The sequence below is a fragment of the Scylla paramamosain genome, chromosome 2, assembly GCF_035594125.1.
Source record: "Scylla paramamosain isolate STU-SP2022 chromosome 2, ASM3559412v1, whole genome shotgun sequence".
NCBI lineage: Eukaryota > Metazoa > Arthropoda > Malacostraca > Decapoda > Portunidae > Scylla > Scylla paramamosain.
The window spans coordinates 36,846,817-36,864,316 of record NC_087152.1 but is presented as its reverse complement, the minus strand read 5'-3'; the positions used below and the strand labels follow the sequence as shown (position 1 = coordinate 36,864,316).

Below are 17,500 nucleotides of genomic sequence, written 5' to 3'. Positions count from 1 at the left end.
CCTATTAACCCGCCTCCCTGCCTCCCCCCAACTGTACCCCCGTCTCCCCACACATCCAATCCTTCATCTGTCTCTCCCTGCCCCCCATACACCCACTCCCTCAGCTGTCCCTCCGCCTCCCTCTCCCCACACACCCACGGGAAGGGAAGGGTTCAGGTTGGCAGTGACCGGCACAAAAATACTACACCCCAAGCTTGGCTCCTTGAGTTTGGCGCTGCGTGACTCGAGGCAGAGGCTGAGCACGCCCGGCAGCACACACACACACATACACACACACACACACACACACACACACACACACACACACACACACACACACACACACACACACACACACACACACCGTCGCTCACTCATATACACATGCACAAGACGAGAGAGAGAGAGAGAGAGAGAGAGAGAGAGAGAGAGAGAGAGAGAGAGAGAGAGAGAGAGAGAGAGAGAGAGAGAGAGAGAGAGAGAGAGAGAGAGAGACAGAGAGAGAGAATGTGTGAGAAAGAGTACGTTTTGCACAATAGAGAACAGGTGTTGGAGAGAGAGAGAGAGAGAGAGAGAGAGAGAGAGAGAGAGAGAGAGAGAGAGAGAGAGAGAGAGAGAGAGAGAGAGAGAGAGAGAGAGAGAGAGAGAGGTAAATCACTCGCTCATCTGGTAACACTACACTGCTGTTGAATTTGCTTCCCGGACTCTCTTTAGTGTATCAGGTGGTGGTGGTAGTAGTAGTAGTAGTAGTAGTAGTAGTAGTAGTAGTAGTAGTAGTAGTAGTAGTAGTAGTAGTAGAAGTAATATTTGTTGTTGCTGTTGTTGTTGTTGTTGGTAGTAGTGGTGGTGGTGGTGGTGTTGGAAGCATAATAGTAAACACAGTAAAATATAGCAGAAATAATGTAAAACTGCAGAAAATGTGAAAAACAGACTCCTTTCCTGTTTACTGATCTATATAATAATGGCTACAAGAGGAAAAAAGGAGTGGTGCTGGTGGCGCAGGTGGCAGTGCAGTAGTGGTAGTAGTAGTAGTAGTAGTAGTAGTAGTAGTAGTAGTAGTAGTAGTAGTAGTAGTAGTAGTAGTAGTAGTAGTAGTAAGTCTTGACTCGCATTTCATCCATTTGTTTACTTTTCCATCTATAAATTATCTTTTGCATCCGTAAAATTAAAAACTGAAAGAAAAAACGTAAAAAAAAAAAAGCACAGGGTAGTGATTTATTGCGAGTGCGTGTGCGCGTGCGTGTGAGCGTGGGGCTTCGGCTGATGTTTAGTTCACGCTTCCATTAATTGGCTGGCAAGCGGGAGTAATTAGCCCAAGTTTTTTTTTTTTTTATGCATCCTTCAATTTTTCATTTTTCATTTTAGTTCACTCCCACTCCCCACTCCTCCTCCTCACTCCTTGTTTTCCTCTCCCTCTCTTTTTTCTCTTTTTTTCTATTATCGTTTTCCATTTCTATCACTTTCGTCTCTTTCTTTTTTTTCTTTATCTTTTTTTTTCATTCTTCATTTTTACTGCTTTCTGTGTCACTGTGTTTCACTTTGACTATTTGTGTTTTGTTTTGTTTTTCCTTTTTCCTTTTCTTTTCTTTTCTTCATTCTTGGCTTGTTTGTGAATATCTTGTGGTTTCTCTTTCTTCTTCTTCTTCTTCTTCTTCTCCATCATCCATCCTTTTCCTCTTGTTCTCGTTCTTGTTTTACTTCTCTTCCTTATTTCTGCTCGTAATTATTAAAGTTTGTTTTCTGTTTTCTAAATTCGTATTTTCATTTTTACTTTTTCCTTTTTTCTTCCATTGTTTCATGTGTCTTTCTTTTTCCTTTTTACTTTTCTTTAGGTCGTTTTTTCTTCCTATTTTTAGTTGTCATCTCTCTTTCAATACCTTTTCATGATTTTTTTTCTTTTTTTCTTATTCTTCTTCCTGTTATTTTCTTCCAAATCGGTATTTTTCTCTTCTTACTGTTGTCGTTTCATTTTTAGTCTTTCTTGTCTCCTCCTCCTCCTCCTCCTCCTCCTCCCTCTCCTCTTCCTCCTCCTTGTCAGCGTGCAAGTAAATATAAGCAAACCCAAACGTAGGCCTGATATTAAGACGTTTCGTCAGCTTGGAAAATACAGTCAAGAAACCTTTTCTACATTATTAATGCAGAATTCACCAGCCATGAATGAAATGTTTTTAACCGACGATGTCAATGACCAGGTCAGAATTTTTAATGACGTTTTTACTAAAACTTTAAACGCTTGTGCTCCTTTTGTAACAAAAGTAATCCGCAGACCACCTGCACCTTGGATGACTGATGACATCCGACGCGCTATTCTAATCAGGAACAATGTTAGAAGTGAATTTAAAAAATACCGTCACAACGTAACATTGCAAGACGAATACAAGAGAGAGAAAAAGCTGGTCACTGTACTTATAAAAAATGCTATAAATTCCTATTATAATAAGCAATTGCAATACCAAAGAGGGAACACTGCTAGAACTTGGAAACTCATCAGAGAAATTGTTCCTGATAAGAAAAGCAATACCAATGTACATCCATATGACGACTGTGGAGATAAAGCAGATGAATTTAATTCGCACTTTGTGAACGTAGGAAAATTTACATATGAAAAAACTCAACAGACTCTACACAATGATAATTATGTATCACCACTTGACACTGATGTTGCTCTTTTCAACACAAATAATTTTAGACCTCAGCCTGTCGACGTGAGTACTGTTATACTTACTGTTAAAGCTTTAAATGATACTAGGTCTGTTGGTTCAGATGGCATACCATTGAAATTTATCCGTGATGCTTTACATGTTGTTGCACAATATTTGACTTGTATTATAAATACGTCCATAGTTACCGGTGTGTTTCCTGACGCCTGGAAGCATGCAATAGTAGTACCAATCTTTAAAAATGGAGATGTTGATAATGTTAGTAATTATCGGCCAATCTCACTTCTCCCAATTTTATCTAAGATACTAGAAAAAATTATTGCAAATCAATTGGCAAATTACTTAGAGGACAAAAAACTTTTATCCAACAGCCAGCATGGTTTCAGGCGTCATCTGTCTACTGAGACAGCATTGACAGTGATTACTGATAAAATATATAAAAATATGGACCAGAAAAAAATATCTTTACTTACTCTATGTGATCTGTCTAAAGCATTCGACAGTGTTAATCATAACATTCTGATACAAAAATGTGTTCAGCTCAAAATTGATCCCTTGTGGTTTAGCAGCTACCTGAAAAATAGAACTCAGTCAGTACGTGTAAAGAATTCAACATCAAAGAAAAAAAAAGTATACATTTTGGAGTTCCACAAGGGTCAGTTTTAGGCCCAATTCTATTCAACATCTTTGTCAACGACTTGATTGTAAAGGTTAAAAATTGTCTCGTGGTACAATACGCCGACGACACACAGTTTCTGCACTCCAGCTACACTAATGAACTACCTCGTCTAATCAGGGACACTGAAGCAACCATAAAGTGTATAAAGAATTATTTTCTCACTAATGGTTTAATGTTGAATACAGGTAAAACCCAATGTATCCTCATTGGAAACAGACAACTTCTGGCACAGGTTCCTCCTAATATTGTGATACAAATAGATGGGGACACCATCATCCCAAGTAATTATGTTAAAAATCTAGGTGTGTACATGGACCGTTTTATGCTCTTTGATAAACACACTGATGAAATGAGTAAAAAAGTAGTCGGTTTATTAATGTTTTTAAGCCGTATAAGTAAGAGTCTTGACAAACCCTCCAGAATACTTGTTGTGCAGACAATTATACTCAGTTTGATTAACTATTGCATCAGAATATGGGGCACCACAAACTTAACAGTAATAAATAAGACTCAAAAACTACAAAATTTTGCCGCAAAACTCGCTATGGGAGGTGCAAGAAAATTCGATCATGCTTCACCAATAATACAAAAACTTGGGTGGCTAAAAATTATCGAAAAGTATAAACTGGAGATGTGTACCACAGTTTTTAAGATACTAAATGGTTTTCATCCAGATTGGTATAAGAAATTTTTAACTGTTCATGAAACAACAGATAGTTCAACACGACAGCAGAGTTGCTTATTTATACCAAAGACTCGAACAGATACCGGTGCCAGAAGTTTGGATGTGACAGGCCCAAAAATGTGGAACAGTCTGCCTTCTGATGTTACTAGCGCTGTCTCTGTGTCCAGTTTTAAAAATAGACTCACTCGATATCTTTTAAAATAGTGTTTTTAATATTACTATGTTTTTAGTTTCTACATTTATTCCATTTTATATTATGACTTCAATTTACTTTTCCTATATGAATAGTTTTAATATGTAGACACAACCAACCATATGGTTCTAGGTTAGAGTATAAAATACTACTATACCCAATCGTTCCTCACACTATGTAAAATGAATAACCACTGTTCAAGTGGAAATAAAGTTATTATATTATATTATATTATATCCTCCTCCTCCTCCTCCCCTCATTTTCGTGCTACTATTTCTTTTTCCTTTTCGTCTTCCTGCACATCCACATTACTCTTCCTCCTCCTCCTCCTCCTCCTCCTCCTCCTCCTTTCGTGAGATCCTCTTCCACGGCTCTAAACATCTCATTCCACCCGTTTTCTTTGCATCTCAGCTTTCATTTTTCACTCCTCCTCCTCCTCCTCCTCCTCCTCCTCCTCCTCCTCCTCCTCCTCCTCCTCCTCCTCCTCTTCCTCTTCCTCCTCCTCCTCTTCCTCCACCTCTTACCAACACAACCATTCATACCTCCCTCTCTCCCTCTCTCTCTCACTCCCCTCTTCACTCTTCTCTTTTATTCTCCCTCCGCCAATCATCTCTCCCTCCCTCGGACTCTTCCACTACCCCCTCCCTCCCCTCTCCTTCTTCTCTCCATTCTTCCCTCCCTTCCTTTCCTTTTTTTTCCAGGCTCTCTTCTCTCTCTCCCTCTCTCACTCTCTCTCCGTCATGACTAGAATAACACCTCCCTTCTACACTCGCCACAAGGTAAATAAACTCTCTCTCTCTCTCTCTCTCTCTCTCTCTCTCTCTCTCTCTCTCTCTCTCTCTCTCTCTCTCTCTCTCTCTCTCTCTCTCTCTCTCTCTCTCTCTCTCTCTCTCTCTCTCTCTCTCTCTAAATATGCAAGACTCAAGAAAGAAGAAAAACATATTCACTAAAGCAACATGCGTTCCATTCTTCCTTCTCTCTCTCTCTCTCTCTCTCTCTCTCTCTCTCTCTCTCTCTCTCTCTCTCTCTCTCTCTCTCTCTCTCTCTCTCTCTCTCTCTCTCTCGTTCCTACCTATCTTCCTTTTTTTCCTTTCTTCCTTTCTTTTTTTTTTTCTTTAATTCTTTTCCTCCTTGTCAACAGTACAGTGATACATACAAAGAATGAAATAGACATACATACATACATACATACATACATACATACATACATACATACATACATGCATACATACATACGTGCATACACTTGGGCATGCATCACAAGTGCACCTAATAGTAGTACATTTCTTTATATGAATACGAATTTGTGATGCAATAAAACGAAACAGAGAGAAGAGAAAACACACACACACACACACACACACACACACACACACACACACACACACACACACACACACACACACATAAAAGAAATAAACAAAGCACTATAAAATTTCAACATTACAAAAGCACTGCATTGAAAAAAAATAAAAGAAAAAAACTGAAAGAAAATAAATAAAAAAAAACGTCCAATTACAAAGACAAACTGGCGAAAAATAAAATAAGAAAAAAAATATTCAGCCCAGTAACCTCTCTCTCTCTCTCTCTCTCTCTCTCTCTCTCTCTCTCTCTCTCTCTCTCTCTCTCTCTCTCTCTCTCTCTCTCTCTCTCTCTCTTTTCCCACTACATACCAGAACCAATACCTTTCTTGGGAGAATAAAGAGAAAAAAGTAAGAAAGTAAGAAAGAAAGAAAAGAAGAACAAGTAAAAATGCTCCCTTCCCAACCACCTATACTTAAAAATGAGAGAGAGAGAGAGAGAGAGAGAGAGAGAGAGAGAGAGAGAGAGAGAGAGAGAGAGAGAGAGAGAGAGAGAGAAAGTCCGACATGAGGTTCTGAGACTCAAAATATAACCACCACCACCACCGCCACCACCACCACCACCACCACCTCCTCCTCCTCCTCCTCCTCCTCCTCCTCCTCCTCCTCCTCCTCCTCCTCCTCCTCCTCCTCCCACGAACCCACCCTTGCATGTCTTCAGAGCAGGCAGAGGCAGGGAAGTGAAGTGAAGAGTTGCGGGACGGGAAGGAGGGCGGGAGGGCAGGGCGGTGAGGGAGGAAGAGCGAGGGCTGGGAGCAAGAACCTCACCTTTCTCTCTCTCTCTCTCTCTCTCTCTCTCTCTCTCTTGGCCAGTCCATCCACCACGCACCCAAATCTCGTATTCTGAAACTCCTTGCTCTCTCAACATGACTATTTTCAAAGGCCATAGATACGATTAGCAAGGTTCTCAAGAGTGTTTCTACTGCTGGTAATGTAGAAGTGCTGTTAATCTGTCACTGAAGCCGTAAAAATGCCCCTAAATACCAGTGTAACTTTAACTAAAGCCTTTTGAATGCAGTGGAGTTGCAGCGCGGAAGTGATTCAGTGTATGCTGGTGTGTCTAAAGGGCGGGTATTTGTGCCTACAGTAATTCCAGTGTTGTATGCAAATCTGCCAACTTCGTGAAATGAGAGGCGTGGTGATGCTTCTGTCCGTCTCGCTGTCTGTATGTCGTTGTCTGTCTCTGTTTGTTCTGTCTTGCATTTTTTTTTTTTTGTGTGTGTGTGTGTGTATGCAAGACAAAAACTTTACTTTCCTCACCTTTTGCTAAGTGCTACCCGGTACCTAAGTTAGCTATTCCTTTGTGTTATGCGCTCTCTCTCTCTCTCTCTCTCTCTCTCTCTCTCTCTCTCTCTCTCTCTCTCTCTCTCTCTCTCTCTCTCTCTCTCTCTCTCTCTCTCTCTCTCTCTCTCATTACCCCTCTTTCCTGCACGCCACTCTTACCCATCCATCTCCTTTCTTTTATTTTCCTCCTCCTCTTCCTCCTCCTCCTCCTCCTCCTCCTCCTCCTCCTCCTCCTCTTCCTCCCCTTCCTCCCGAGGGACCCGCCAACGTACAGCGCCCGTTCCGCTACCAACACGCGCGGCAGACGAGCAAACAGGAATAAACAGGACTAAACAGGAGCAAACAGGAAGTGTAGAGGGAGGAACAACAAGGCAAATAAGCCATACGCGAGGGAGAGAGAGAGAGAGAGAGAGAGAGAGAGAGAGAGAGAGAGAGAGAGAGAGAGAGAGAGAGAGAGAGAGAGAGAGAGAGAGAGAGAGAGAGTAATATCTGCACCTAAAGTTGAAGACGGGATGCGGAAATTTAGCTTCGTAACAAAAAAAAAAAAAAAGAAGAGAAAGAGAAGAAAGTGAGTGAAGAATGCTTACGTGCTTGTAGGAAGAGAGAGAGAGAGAGAGAGAGAGAGAGAGAGAGAGAGAGAGAGAGAGAGAGAGAGAGAGAGAGAGAGAGAGAGTTCATGAAGCTGCGAGTAGGAGGAGAAGGAAGTGGGGCGGAGGGGCAGGGGGAGGAAGAAAACGAAGAAGAGTAGGAAGAAGAAGTGCAAGGAGCTGCTGGCGAAGAAAGAGAAGGTGAAGGAAAAATATAATAATAATATACTAAGGAAGGAAAAAAAAAAGATGCATGTATACATAGTCTTAAGAAGAAGCGAGGTGAAGTCTTTAGAAGTATGTTGTGAGAGAGAATAAAGAAAGAAAAGATAAAAGATAAAAGGAGGGAAGGAAGAAAGAAGTAGTAGTAAGTAGGAAGAGAAGAAAAAGACAAGGTACGCGTAAAATGCTCTTAAAACACACACACACACACACACACACACACACACACACACACACACACACACACACACACACACACACTTCATGATAAAAATAGCAAGAAATAAAGTAGTAAAAATATGAAACATGTAAAAAATAAAAATAGTGAAGCTTTATAGCGATTGCGACACAAAAACTGTGGCAAAAATGTAATTACGAAAAAAAGCAAGTAGATGAAGAGAAAACACTAAAAAAAAAAAACGACTAACGAGAGAGAGAGAGAGAGAGAGAGAGAGAGAGAGAGAGAGAGAGAGAGAGAGAGAGAGAGAGAGAGAGAGAGAGAGAGAGAGAGAGAGAAAGTGAAACACGGGTGACCAAGAACGCTGACTTGTACAAACGTCACTGTGTGTGTGTGTGTGTGTGTGTGTGTGTGTGTGTGTGTGTGTGTGTGTGTGTGTGTGTGTGTGTGTGTGTGTGTGTGTGTGTGTGTGTGTGTGTGTGTCTGTGTACTTTCAATCACTCGGTGGAAAGAGCAAAGGGAAGGAGTGAGGAAGGGAAAGGGGGACGAGAGAGAGAGAGAGAGAGAGAGAGAGAGAGAGAGAGAGAGAGAGAGAGAGAGAGAGAGAGAGAGAGAGAGAGAGAGAGAGAGAGAGAGAGAGAGAGAGAGAGAGAGAGAGAGAGACAAGGGCTACTCGCGTGGAAACTAAACCATTGTGTCGATTGCCTATTCATGGAAATTCTAACGTGTGATGAGATCGGGGCACTGAAATCAGGACTGTTATGACCTTGTTGACAGAGTGAGAGCGACAGACAAAGACAGAGAGAGAGAGAGAGAGAGAGAGAGAGAGAGAGAGAGAGAGAGAGAGAGAGAGAGAGAGAGGGTCCCATTTCAAAGCCTCCACCTCCTTAGTATCGACTCGGAATGTGAAGTTTGCGTGCTCTTGTATTGAGTACCCGCGGCGCCAAGCTGTCAGTAATTCAGTGGTCTCTCTCTCTCTCTCTCTCTCTCTCTCTCTCTCTCTCTCTCTCTCTCTCTCTCTCTCTCTCTCTCTCTCTCTCTCTCTCTCTCTCTCTCTCTCTCTCTCTTTTCCGATGGGTCTGGTCCCGTATAAGCACTTCACTTTTCACCTCGAGAGAAATGTTTTGAGAGGAAAGGTCGTGGTGGTGGTGGTGGTGGTGATGGTGGTGGCGGTGGTGGTGGTGGTGGTGGTGGTGGTGGTGGTGGTGGTGGTGGTGGTGGTGGTGGTGGCGGTGGTGGTGGTGGCATTTTTCATAGTTTGTGCAGATGTTTTGTGTCGAATGATTCTGCCACCGCCGCCACGTCCCTCCACACACACACACACACACACACACTTTCCATTCCACCCCACCACTACAACACGGAAGAGAGAACAGCATAGTTTTTTTTTTCCTTTATTATTTCCATTTTTCCATCTATTTTCAGGTAAAGTGGCCGTGTTTTCCAGTGTGCCTCGCCTTTCGGGTCCCTTTCCAGCACATTCCGGGCCAGCCTCGCGTCCAGATATTCGAGGCACAGTACTAATACATCAGTCGCTCTCTAACGCACGGGGCGGGACACATCACAGCTTTTCCCAACTGGGTTAAAAGAATATCGCCTCCAATCACCTCCACACACACACACACACACACACACACACGCTCGCAACCCAACCCAACAGAACCTAACATGTCTGTCACTCTTCCCTACCTCTAACCCACCCCCTACCTACCAGTGCGCCTGTAGCCAACCCAGCCAGCCAGCCAGCCAGCCAGCCAGCCACCCAGCCAGCCAGCCAGCCACCCAGCCAGCCCACCCGTCCTCACTCGCTCACCAATCAGAAAAAAAGGGGAAAGAAAAAAGGCGGAACAAATTTCATTCCGGGTTTCATTTCGCCGCTTCTCTTTTCCCTGCCGTGTGCTCGCGCCGCCGGTCAGCCTCCCTCCTGTAGCGGCGCACTTTTCCGCTACACGCTCACGGTCGTCCTTCAAACAGCTCCTCGTCCTCGTCCTTTTCTTCCTCGGTCACGTACAGAAAGGGACATAGACGTACATACACAGACAAATACACACGTCCTCCTTCAGACAGCTCCTCTTCCTCTTCTACCATCTACATACAGAAACGTACAGACACACACACACACACAGACACACACACAAGAGGACTTCGGAATAACTTGCATATTTTGAATGAAAACACCAGTGGCGGCAGAGACGCTAAACGGGGCGACCATGCAAGCTACGGGGAGAGGGTGTGGCGAGGGGAGGTAGTGGTGACTGAAGAGCCGTGAGAGGCGGTGGCGGTGGCGGTGGCGGCGGGAAGCGGGCGGCAGAGGGTCAAGGAAAGGTGTAAATGCGTGGCAGGAAGGTGTGGAGGCGTGTGTTATGTTATGGGGCGGAGGGGCGAGGTGCGGTGGTATAGGGGAGAGGCGAGGTGAGTTTATGTGGTGGTGGAGGGGGAGAGGAGGAGGGAGAGAGGAGAGAGGAGTGTGTGCTGGGAAGGGAGTGATGATAAGTGTGGTGGTAGAGGCTGCATAGGGTGAAGGGTGGTGTGGGAGGTGAGGTATGCTGAGGGAAGGAAGGTGAGGGAAGGAAGAGGGCGCGGGTGAAAGGGATAGAGGAAGGAACGAAGGAAGGAAAGGGCAGAAGGGAATGAGGAAGAAAGGAAGGAAGGAAGCAGGATAGGAGAGAAAGGGATAAAGGAAGGAAGGAAGGAAGGAAGGAAGGAAGGAAGGAAGGATATTTTATAAAGGATTGTAGGAGAAATGTGAAGAAAAGCATGAGAGGATAACAGGCAGGTAAGCAAGAAGGGAAGACGGGAGCAAAAGAAAAGAGGGGAGGAGGTAGGGATGGTAAAGAAGAAGAAGGACGAAGGGAAGGAGGAAAGAAACAAGTAGGGGAAACAGAGATGGGAAGGAAAAAAGAAAGGAAAGGCAGAAAGAAGAGGAAAAACGGGAGAAGGACCGAATGAAGGAAGGAGAGAGAGAGAGAGAGAGAGAGAGAGAGAGAGAGAGAGAGAGAGAGAGAGAGAGAGAGAGAGAGAGAGAGAGAGAGAGAGAGAGAGAGAGAGAGAGAGAGAGAGAGAGAGAGAGAGAGAGAGAGAGAGAGAGAGAGAGAGAGAGAGAAAACAAAGAAGGAAAGAAAGGAAAGTGGGAAAAAGGGAAGAAAAAGAAAGAAAGAAAGAAAGGAGGGAGAGAAAAAAATAAAGAACTCAAAAGAAATAAAAATAAAAGGAAAGGAAAGTGAAAGAGAAGAGAACAGAGACGGAATAGACTAAAGAATAAGACGGAAGAAGAAAAGAAAGAAAAAGAGGAAGAAAAGAGAGGAAGGGGAAGAGGAAAGAAGTAAGGGCGTGGCATAAAGGATGACTGCAAGCACGGCACCAGAAGGAAGAGGAAGAGGAAGAGGAAGAGGAAGAGAAGGAGGAGGAGGAGGAAGAAGACACAACTTGAACGCAAAAAAAAAAAAAAAAAACAAGGAAGAGACAAGAAGTAAGAGCAAGGAAAGCAGAGATAGAGAGAAAGAAAGAGAGGCAGAGACAAAGTGTGAAGATGAGCGTACGAGATAGAGAAAGAAAGAGAGGCAGAGAGAGAGAGAGATAGAGAGGGAAAGGGGAAAGAGAATGAAAACGAGAAACGAGAAGAGAATACAGACAAGGAGAAAATAAAGGACGAACACGGGGATGAGATAAGAAAGATGACAGGAATGAACACCCACAGCTGAGAGATTCCAAACAGTAGCGGCGGAAGGGGAAAAAGGAAAGAGGAAAGAGAGGGCGGAAGGGAAGGGAAGGGAAGGGGGCTGTATGTAGGCACGGAGAGGGTATGTCACGGGTACAGGAGGTATTGGAAAGCCTGCCCCTGAACAGATTACATGGACGGGCTAGGAATCCGAGAGGTGCACGGGCTGACGCTTGCTGACTGGCTGACTGACTGACTGACTGGCTGACTGATTGGCTAACTGGCTGACTGGCTGACTGCCTGATTGGTTGACACGACTACAATGTGAAAGAGAATAGATAGCGGTGTACAAACTGTGCTTCTGTGTGTGTGTGTGTGTGTGTGTGTGTGTGTGTGTGTGTGTGTGTGTGTGTGTGTGTGTGTGTGTGTGTGTGTGTGTGTGTGTGTGTGTGTGTGTGTGTGTTTGTTTTGCCAACCTAACTGTTTTTGTTACATGATTGAGTCAGGCTCGCATCTGTGTGTGTGTGTGTGTGTGTGTGTGTGTGTGTGTGTGTGTGTGTGTGTGTGTGTGTGTGTGTGTGTGTGTGTGTGTGTGTGTGTGTGTGTGTGTGTGTGTGTGTGTGTGTGTGTGTGTGTGTGTGTGTGTGTGTGTGTGTGTGTGTGTGTGTGTGTGTGTGTGTGTGTGTGTGTGTGTGTGTGTGTGTGTCTCCAACGTACCTACCTACGCACAACATACAAACCTTATCCGCACCATAATCTCTCTCTCTCTCTCTCTCTCTCTCTCTCTCTCTCTCTCTCTCTCTCTCTCTCTCTCTCTCTCTCTCTCTCTCTCGGATCTCAATTTATGGCCGGGTTATTGAAATCGCCACAGAATTACCGCATTTTTAGTTATTATAGTCTTTATCCAGCCATTCAATTATTCATCATTACGTGCGTTAGACAAGAAGAAGAGGAGGAGGAGGAGGAGGAGGAGGAAAAATGAGTTAGTGAAAAACATGTGGGAGGATAAGGATAGGGAGAAGTAGGAAAACAGGTTAAAAGAAGGAAATGGAGAAGAAGGATGAGGAAGAAGGAGAAGAAGAAACAGAAGAAAAGCAAGTAGGAAGAGAATGCAGATAAATAAAAAAAAAAAAAAGTTAAAATTAGAATAATAAAAAAAAAGAATCACGAAAGAAAAAGAAGAAATAAACCACGAGAAGGAAGAGGCAGATAAGCAGAGTTACGAGGAAGAAGAAGAGGAAGAAGAAGAGGAGGAGGAGGAGGAGGAGGAGGAGGAGGAAGATTGAAGTGAAGCGAGTCAACAGGATCTGGTCACGTTTGGGAGGCCCGCCACCTAGTCACGCCGAGACAGGTACTGAGGCAGGTTAATTAGTAGGGTTCAGGAAGTGGGTAAAGGGGCGGCAGAGGAGGAGGAGGAGGAGGAGGAGGAGGAGGAGGAGGAGGAGGAGGAGGAGGAGGAGGAAGGGAAAGGGAACAAGGCGGACGAGGAAGAGCAGATCGAGGGTAATTGAGGGTAGGGATAGGAGGAGGAGGAGGAGGAGGAGGAGGAGGAGGAGGAATAACGGGAGCAGAGGGAGGTGCAGGAAGGACATGAAAGAAAAATATATAGAAAGGAGAGGAGAAGAAGAAGAAGAAAAGAAGAAAAAGAAAAGGAGAAGAAATGAAAAGAAAAGAAAAGAAAAGGACAAGAACAAGAAAAGAAATGAAGAAGAAGAAGAAGAAGAAGAAGAAGAAGAAGAAGAAGAAGAAGAAGAAGAAGAAGAAGAAGAAGAAGAAGAAGAAGAAGAAGAAGAAGAAGAAGAAGAAGAAGAAGAAGAAGAAGAAGAAGAAGAAGAAGAAGAAGAAGAAGAAGAAGAAGAAGAAGAAGAAGAAGAAGAAGAAGAAGAAGAAGAAGAAGAAGAAGAAGAAGAAGAAGAAGAAGAAGAAGAAGAAGAAGAAGAAGAAGAAGAAGAAGAAGAAGAAGAAGAAGAAGAAGAAGAAGAAGAAGAAGAAGAAGAAGAAGAAGAAGAAGAAGAAGAAGAAGAAGAAGAAGAAGAAGAAGAAGAAGAAGAAGAAGAAGAAGAAGAAGAAGAAGAAGAAGAAGAAGAAGAAGAAGAAGAAGAAGAAGAAGAAGAAGAAGAAGAAGAAGAAGAAGAAGAAGAAGAAGAAGAAGAAGAAGAAGAAGAAGAAGAAGAAGAAGAAGAAGAAGAAGAAGAAGAAGAAGAAGAAGAAGAAGAAGAAGAAGAAGAAGAAGAAGAAGAAGAAGAAGAAGAAGAAGAAGAAGAAGAAGAAGAAGAAGAAGAAGAAGAAGAAGAAGAAGAAGAAGAAGAAGAAGAAGAAGAAGATGAAAAAAAGAAAAGAAAAAGAACAAGAGGAAAAGAAGAAGAACAAGAACAAGAACAAGAACAAGAAGAACAAGAACAAGAAGTAAAACTGAAAGGAAACCAAGAGAATAATAAGAGACAGAAGAAAGGAAAAGAAAAAAAGGAAGTCAAAAGAGGAAAAAAGGAGGTCAGGGAATGAGGAAAAACATACACGGAATACACACACACACACACACACATACACACACACACACACACACACACGGTAAAGGGAAGAAAAATCGTCAAACTGCATGCATATTGTAACACCAACCTTAATGTGAGGTGCCTGGCCGCGCGACTCACACCAAACACCACCACCATCACCAGCGGTAACAACAACACTAGCAATAACAACGGCCAGTAACAGCAATTAACTCTATTCAGCAAGGAGGCAATGTAGTTGTTGTCTTACCTTCACATGTAACGGAAATGTGTGTTGTACTGTTACCCATAAGTTTTTCGACCCTCTACGCTTTATTGAAATCAAGGGAATTTGTAGTTGTAAGTAGCAAAGAGGCAGGAATGTTGCTGTTTCTTCTACTGTTTGTGAGATTATCATGTTCCAGTATTCTTTATGTATGTAGGAACATAAGACAATAAGGGAAGCTGCAGAGAGCCATCTGGCCTACACGTGACAGTCACTACAAAACAGGCTTATATTTTTTTCTACCTATCATCCGCTTCCATAAATATATCTAGTAATATTCTCCTAAAACTCTCAATTAACTCAGCAGTAACAACCTGATCAATGAGTCCAGTCCATTTATCCACTACTACATTTGAGAACCAGATTCCTTGTATATCTTTTATAAATCTAACTTTAAAAGTATCTCACTCCCTCATGAGACTCTTCGTCCTGCAGATCCATCATTGTCTTCAAGCCTCGCCAGTCTGAGGTTCTCTGCTGCAGTCTGTCAGTTGCCGATATCGGGCGCTTCTTCCTGAACCTCTCCACGGACGTTATCAGCCCGTCAATACCAGCTGGTTGGCTTCCTTGTACTGTGCATTTTATGATTGTCTTGGCAGTGTATCCAGCATATCGTAGTCGTGATCTCATGGCGTCTTATATGAGGGCTGACCTGGTGTTTGGATATCTATGTTGTGCCGCCTTTCCCACTGATTTTCCGGTTTTGTACAAAGGTCCCAGTATTTTTCGAAGGATACTATTTTCAAGAACTTCCGGTTTCCTGGTTTCGGTGAGTGTCCACGTTTCACGCCCATCAAACATCGTGACATCATCCTCAGTTTGCTCCTTCGTGATATCTTCAATTTTGTTATTGCATTACTGAGGACGAAAACGCATCTTTTCCAGAATCTGTTTTCTCGGTCATTTGCTATTCAATGATGTTGTCACTGGTAATGTTAGATACAACCTTTTCAAACGGTTAACGCACTCCACTTCCAGCTCTCCGGTGCTCACATTGTCGTCTGTTTTGTTTTTTTCTTGATAGCAACTTCATCTTCGTTTTCTCGGCATCAGGGATGAGTTATTATTACTCCTTATTCGTATTTGAATCCATTAAAATAAAGAATTTGGGTGTATTCGTATTCGAGTCATTGTCATTAGAAATCTACGTTTTCTCATTCGTATGCTAATGCCCATGAATCTTAAAAGTGTTCACTGATTTGTCGAGTCGCATCAAGAGCTTGTTTTCCAACGAAAGGTATTGATGAATGCATTCACGAGTCCTTAATCAAGTATTTGTATTCCAGTTGGCAGTATTACACTGTTTTCGTATTCGTAAGAATTTGAAGTTCGTATTCGTATTCGAATGCACAACTCCTCAACTGTCCCTAAATCAAATTTAAATGTTTGCAGGCTTCTCTGAAGAGCGAGATCGTCGCCATGCTTAAGCAGCTCACCTGGTATTCCGTCACATCCTGAATATTTTTTTTTTTTTTTTTTTTCAATTGCATTTTGCTTAGCTTTATTTCATCTAGTATAGGCGGTGAAGCTCGTTCATCACTTTCAATTACGCTATTATCTGTTATTGGGTCTTGAGACGTTGGTCTATTGAAGAGTGTATTCATCAATATTGATTATTTGCAGACGTATGATCCAGCACCTTCCTACGCCTTGCTCTCTGAACAGAGTGCTCTCTGAACAGAGTGCTCTCTGAACAGAGGTCCATGAAGACACCTCCGAAACTAAACTGGCAAGCTTTTATTATTTCTCTCCTATAGTTATCTTTTTGGCGAGTGCTTTTGTGAGCCGACTTTTTCTTTTTTTTCATTTACTCACTTTTGCATCCTTGGAGAGACTCCTTAGCAGATGAAAAATAAAAAATAAATAAATAAATAAACAAATGTTTGCGTAAGAACATTATATAAGTAGTTTTAGTGCGTTTTAAAACAGACCTGAATGGAATACGTCAGCCATTCAGCAGGTGAGAGCATCGTCCAGTGGCAGTGTTGCCATGCGCGTGTGTCCCAACTTGACCGTATTACGTACAACCCGGGCATGGCGTGAAGGAGCACCACCAGGCCTTTCTCCTCGTCATCACAGCGCCTCCAATACTCCTACAAAAAGAACTAATGTGATATTGTAACATGATTCATTATTCTCTGATCATTTTTGCCTGCTATACACGTTCATTATTAAAAGAGTCTGCATTTTTTGCGCTAGATGCGAGAGAGAGAGAGAGAGAGAGAGAGAGAGAGAGAGAGAGAGAGAGAGAGAGAGAGAGATAGAGAGAGAGAGAGAGAGAGAGAGAGAGAGAGAGAGAGAGAGAGAGAGAGGCTCCTTTGATGATCACCAGACACACAGTCGAGAAATATTAAAGGCAGTAATGATTTTATTAATTTTATCGTTTTCCTGAAAATGCTGTTGATGTTGTTATTGATGATGTTTTTGTTGATGTTGTTGTTGTTGTTGTTGTTGTTGTTGTTGCTGTCGTTGTTGTTGTTGTTGTTGTTGCTGTTGGTGGCGGTGGTGGTGGTGGTGGGATGGGGTTCCTTGTCTTCCCCTTTTTCTTTTCTTTTTTTTCTTTTCCTTCCTCCTTTTCTTTCTTCCACTTCTTTCTACCCTCTCTTATCGTTACCATCATCATCATCATCATCATCATCTTTCCTTCCCTATTTTCATTTTTCCCCTGTTCCTTAATCTCCTTTTTCTTTTGTTTATTTTTATTCTTATTCTTTTTTCATATTATTATTATTATTAATATTATTATTATTATTATTATTATTATTATTATTATTATTATTATAACTTATTATTATTATTATTATTATTATTATTATTATTATTATTATTATTATTATTATTATAATCATCACCGCCATTATCACCAGTATTTTAATTATCATTATTACTGTTATTACACTTTTACCATCGTCATCATCATCATCGTCATTATTACTCTTATTTCTCTTTTTACGTCGTTCCCTTTGTTATTCTTGTTCTTCTTAGTAATGCTTCATAACTTCATTCTCTCTCTCTCTCTTATTCTCCCCTCCCACTCCTTTCCCTCTACCTCTCTCTCTCCCTCTCTCTCCACCCCCCTCGTGACCTTCATTAGACACCAGTAGTGACGCCGTAACATAACACCGAGCACCAGAGAAGCCCTTCGTCTAATGGTGATCGTAACATTACATAACACTGTCAGACGTGACTTTGACAAGGGCACAAGAAATATACAGGCGGCGAGGGTAATAACAATAAGCCAA

General features: G+C 42.4%; 1 protein-coding gene and 1 long non-coding RNA gene across 2 annotated transcripts in view; one reads left to right on the top strand and one right to left on the bottom strand.

Annotated features, from left to right (window-relative positions):
* LOC135114535 (uncharacterized) overlaps positions 1-17,500 on the bottom strand; it is a 125,383-nt gene that overhangs the window by 58,738 nt on the left and 49,145 nt on the right. The gene's annotated exons all lie outside the window — the stretch shown is intronic.
* LOC135106860 (cilia- and flagella-associated protein 251-like) lies at positions 13,197-13,823 on the top strand (the record flags this gene model as incomplete). The annotated part of the gene is made up of 1 exon (XM_064016231.1): positions 13,197-13,823. A coding segment is annotated over one exon (627 nt), but the record flags the coding sequence as incomplete, so codon positions are not given.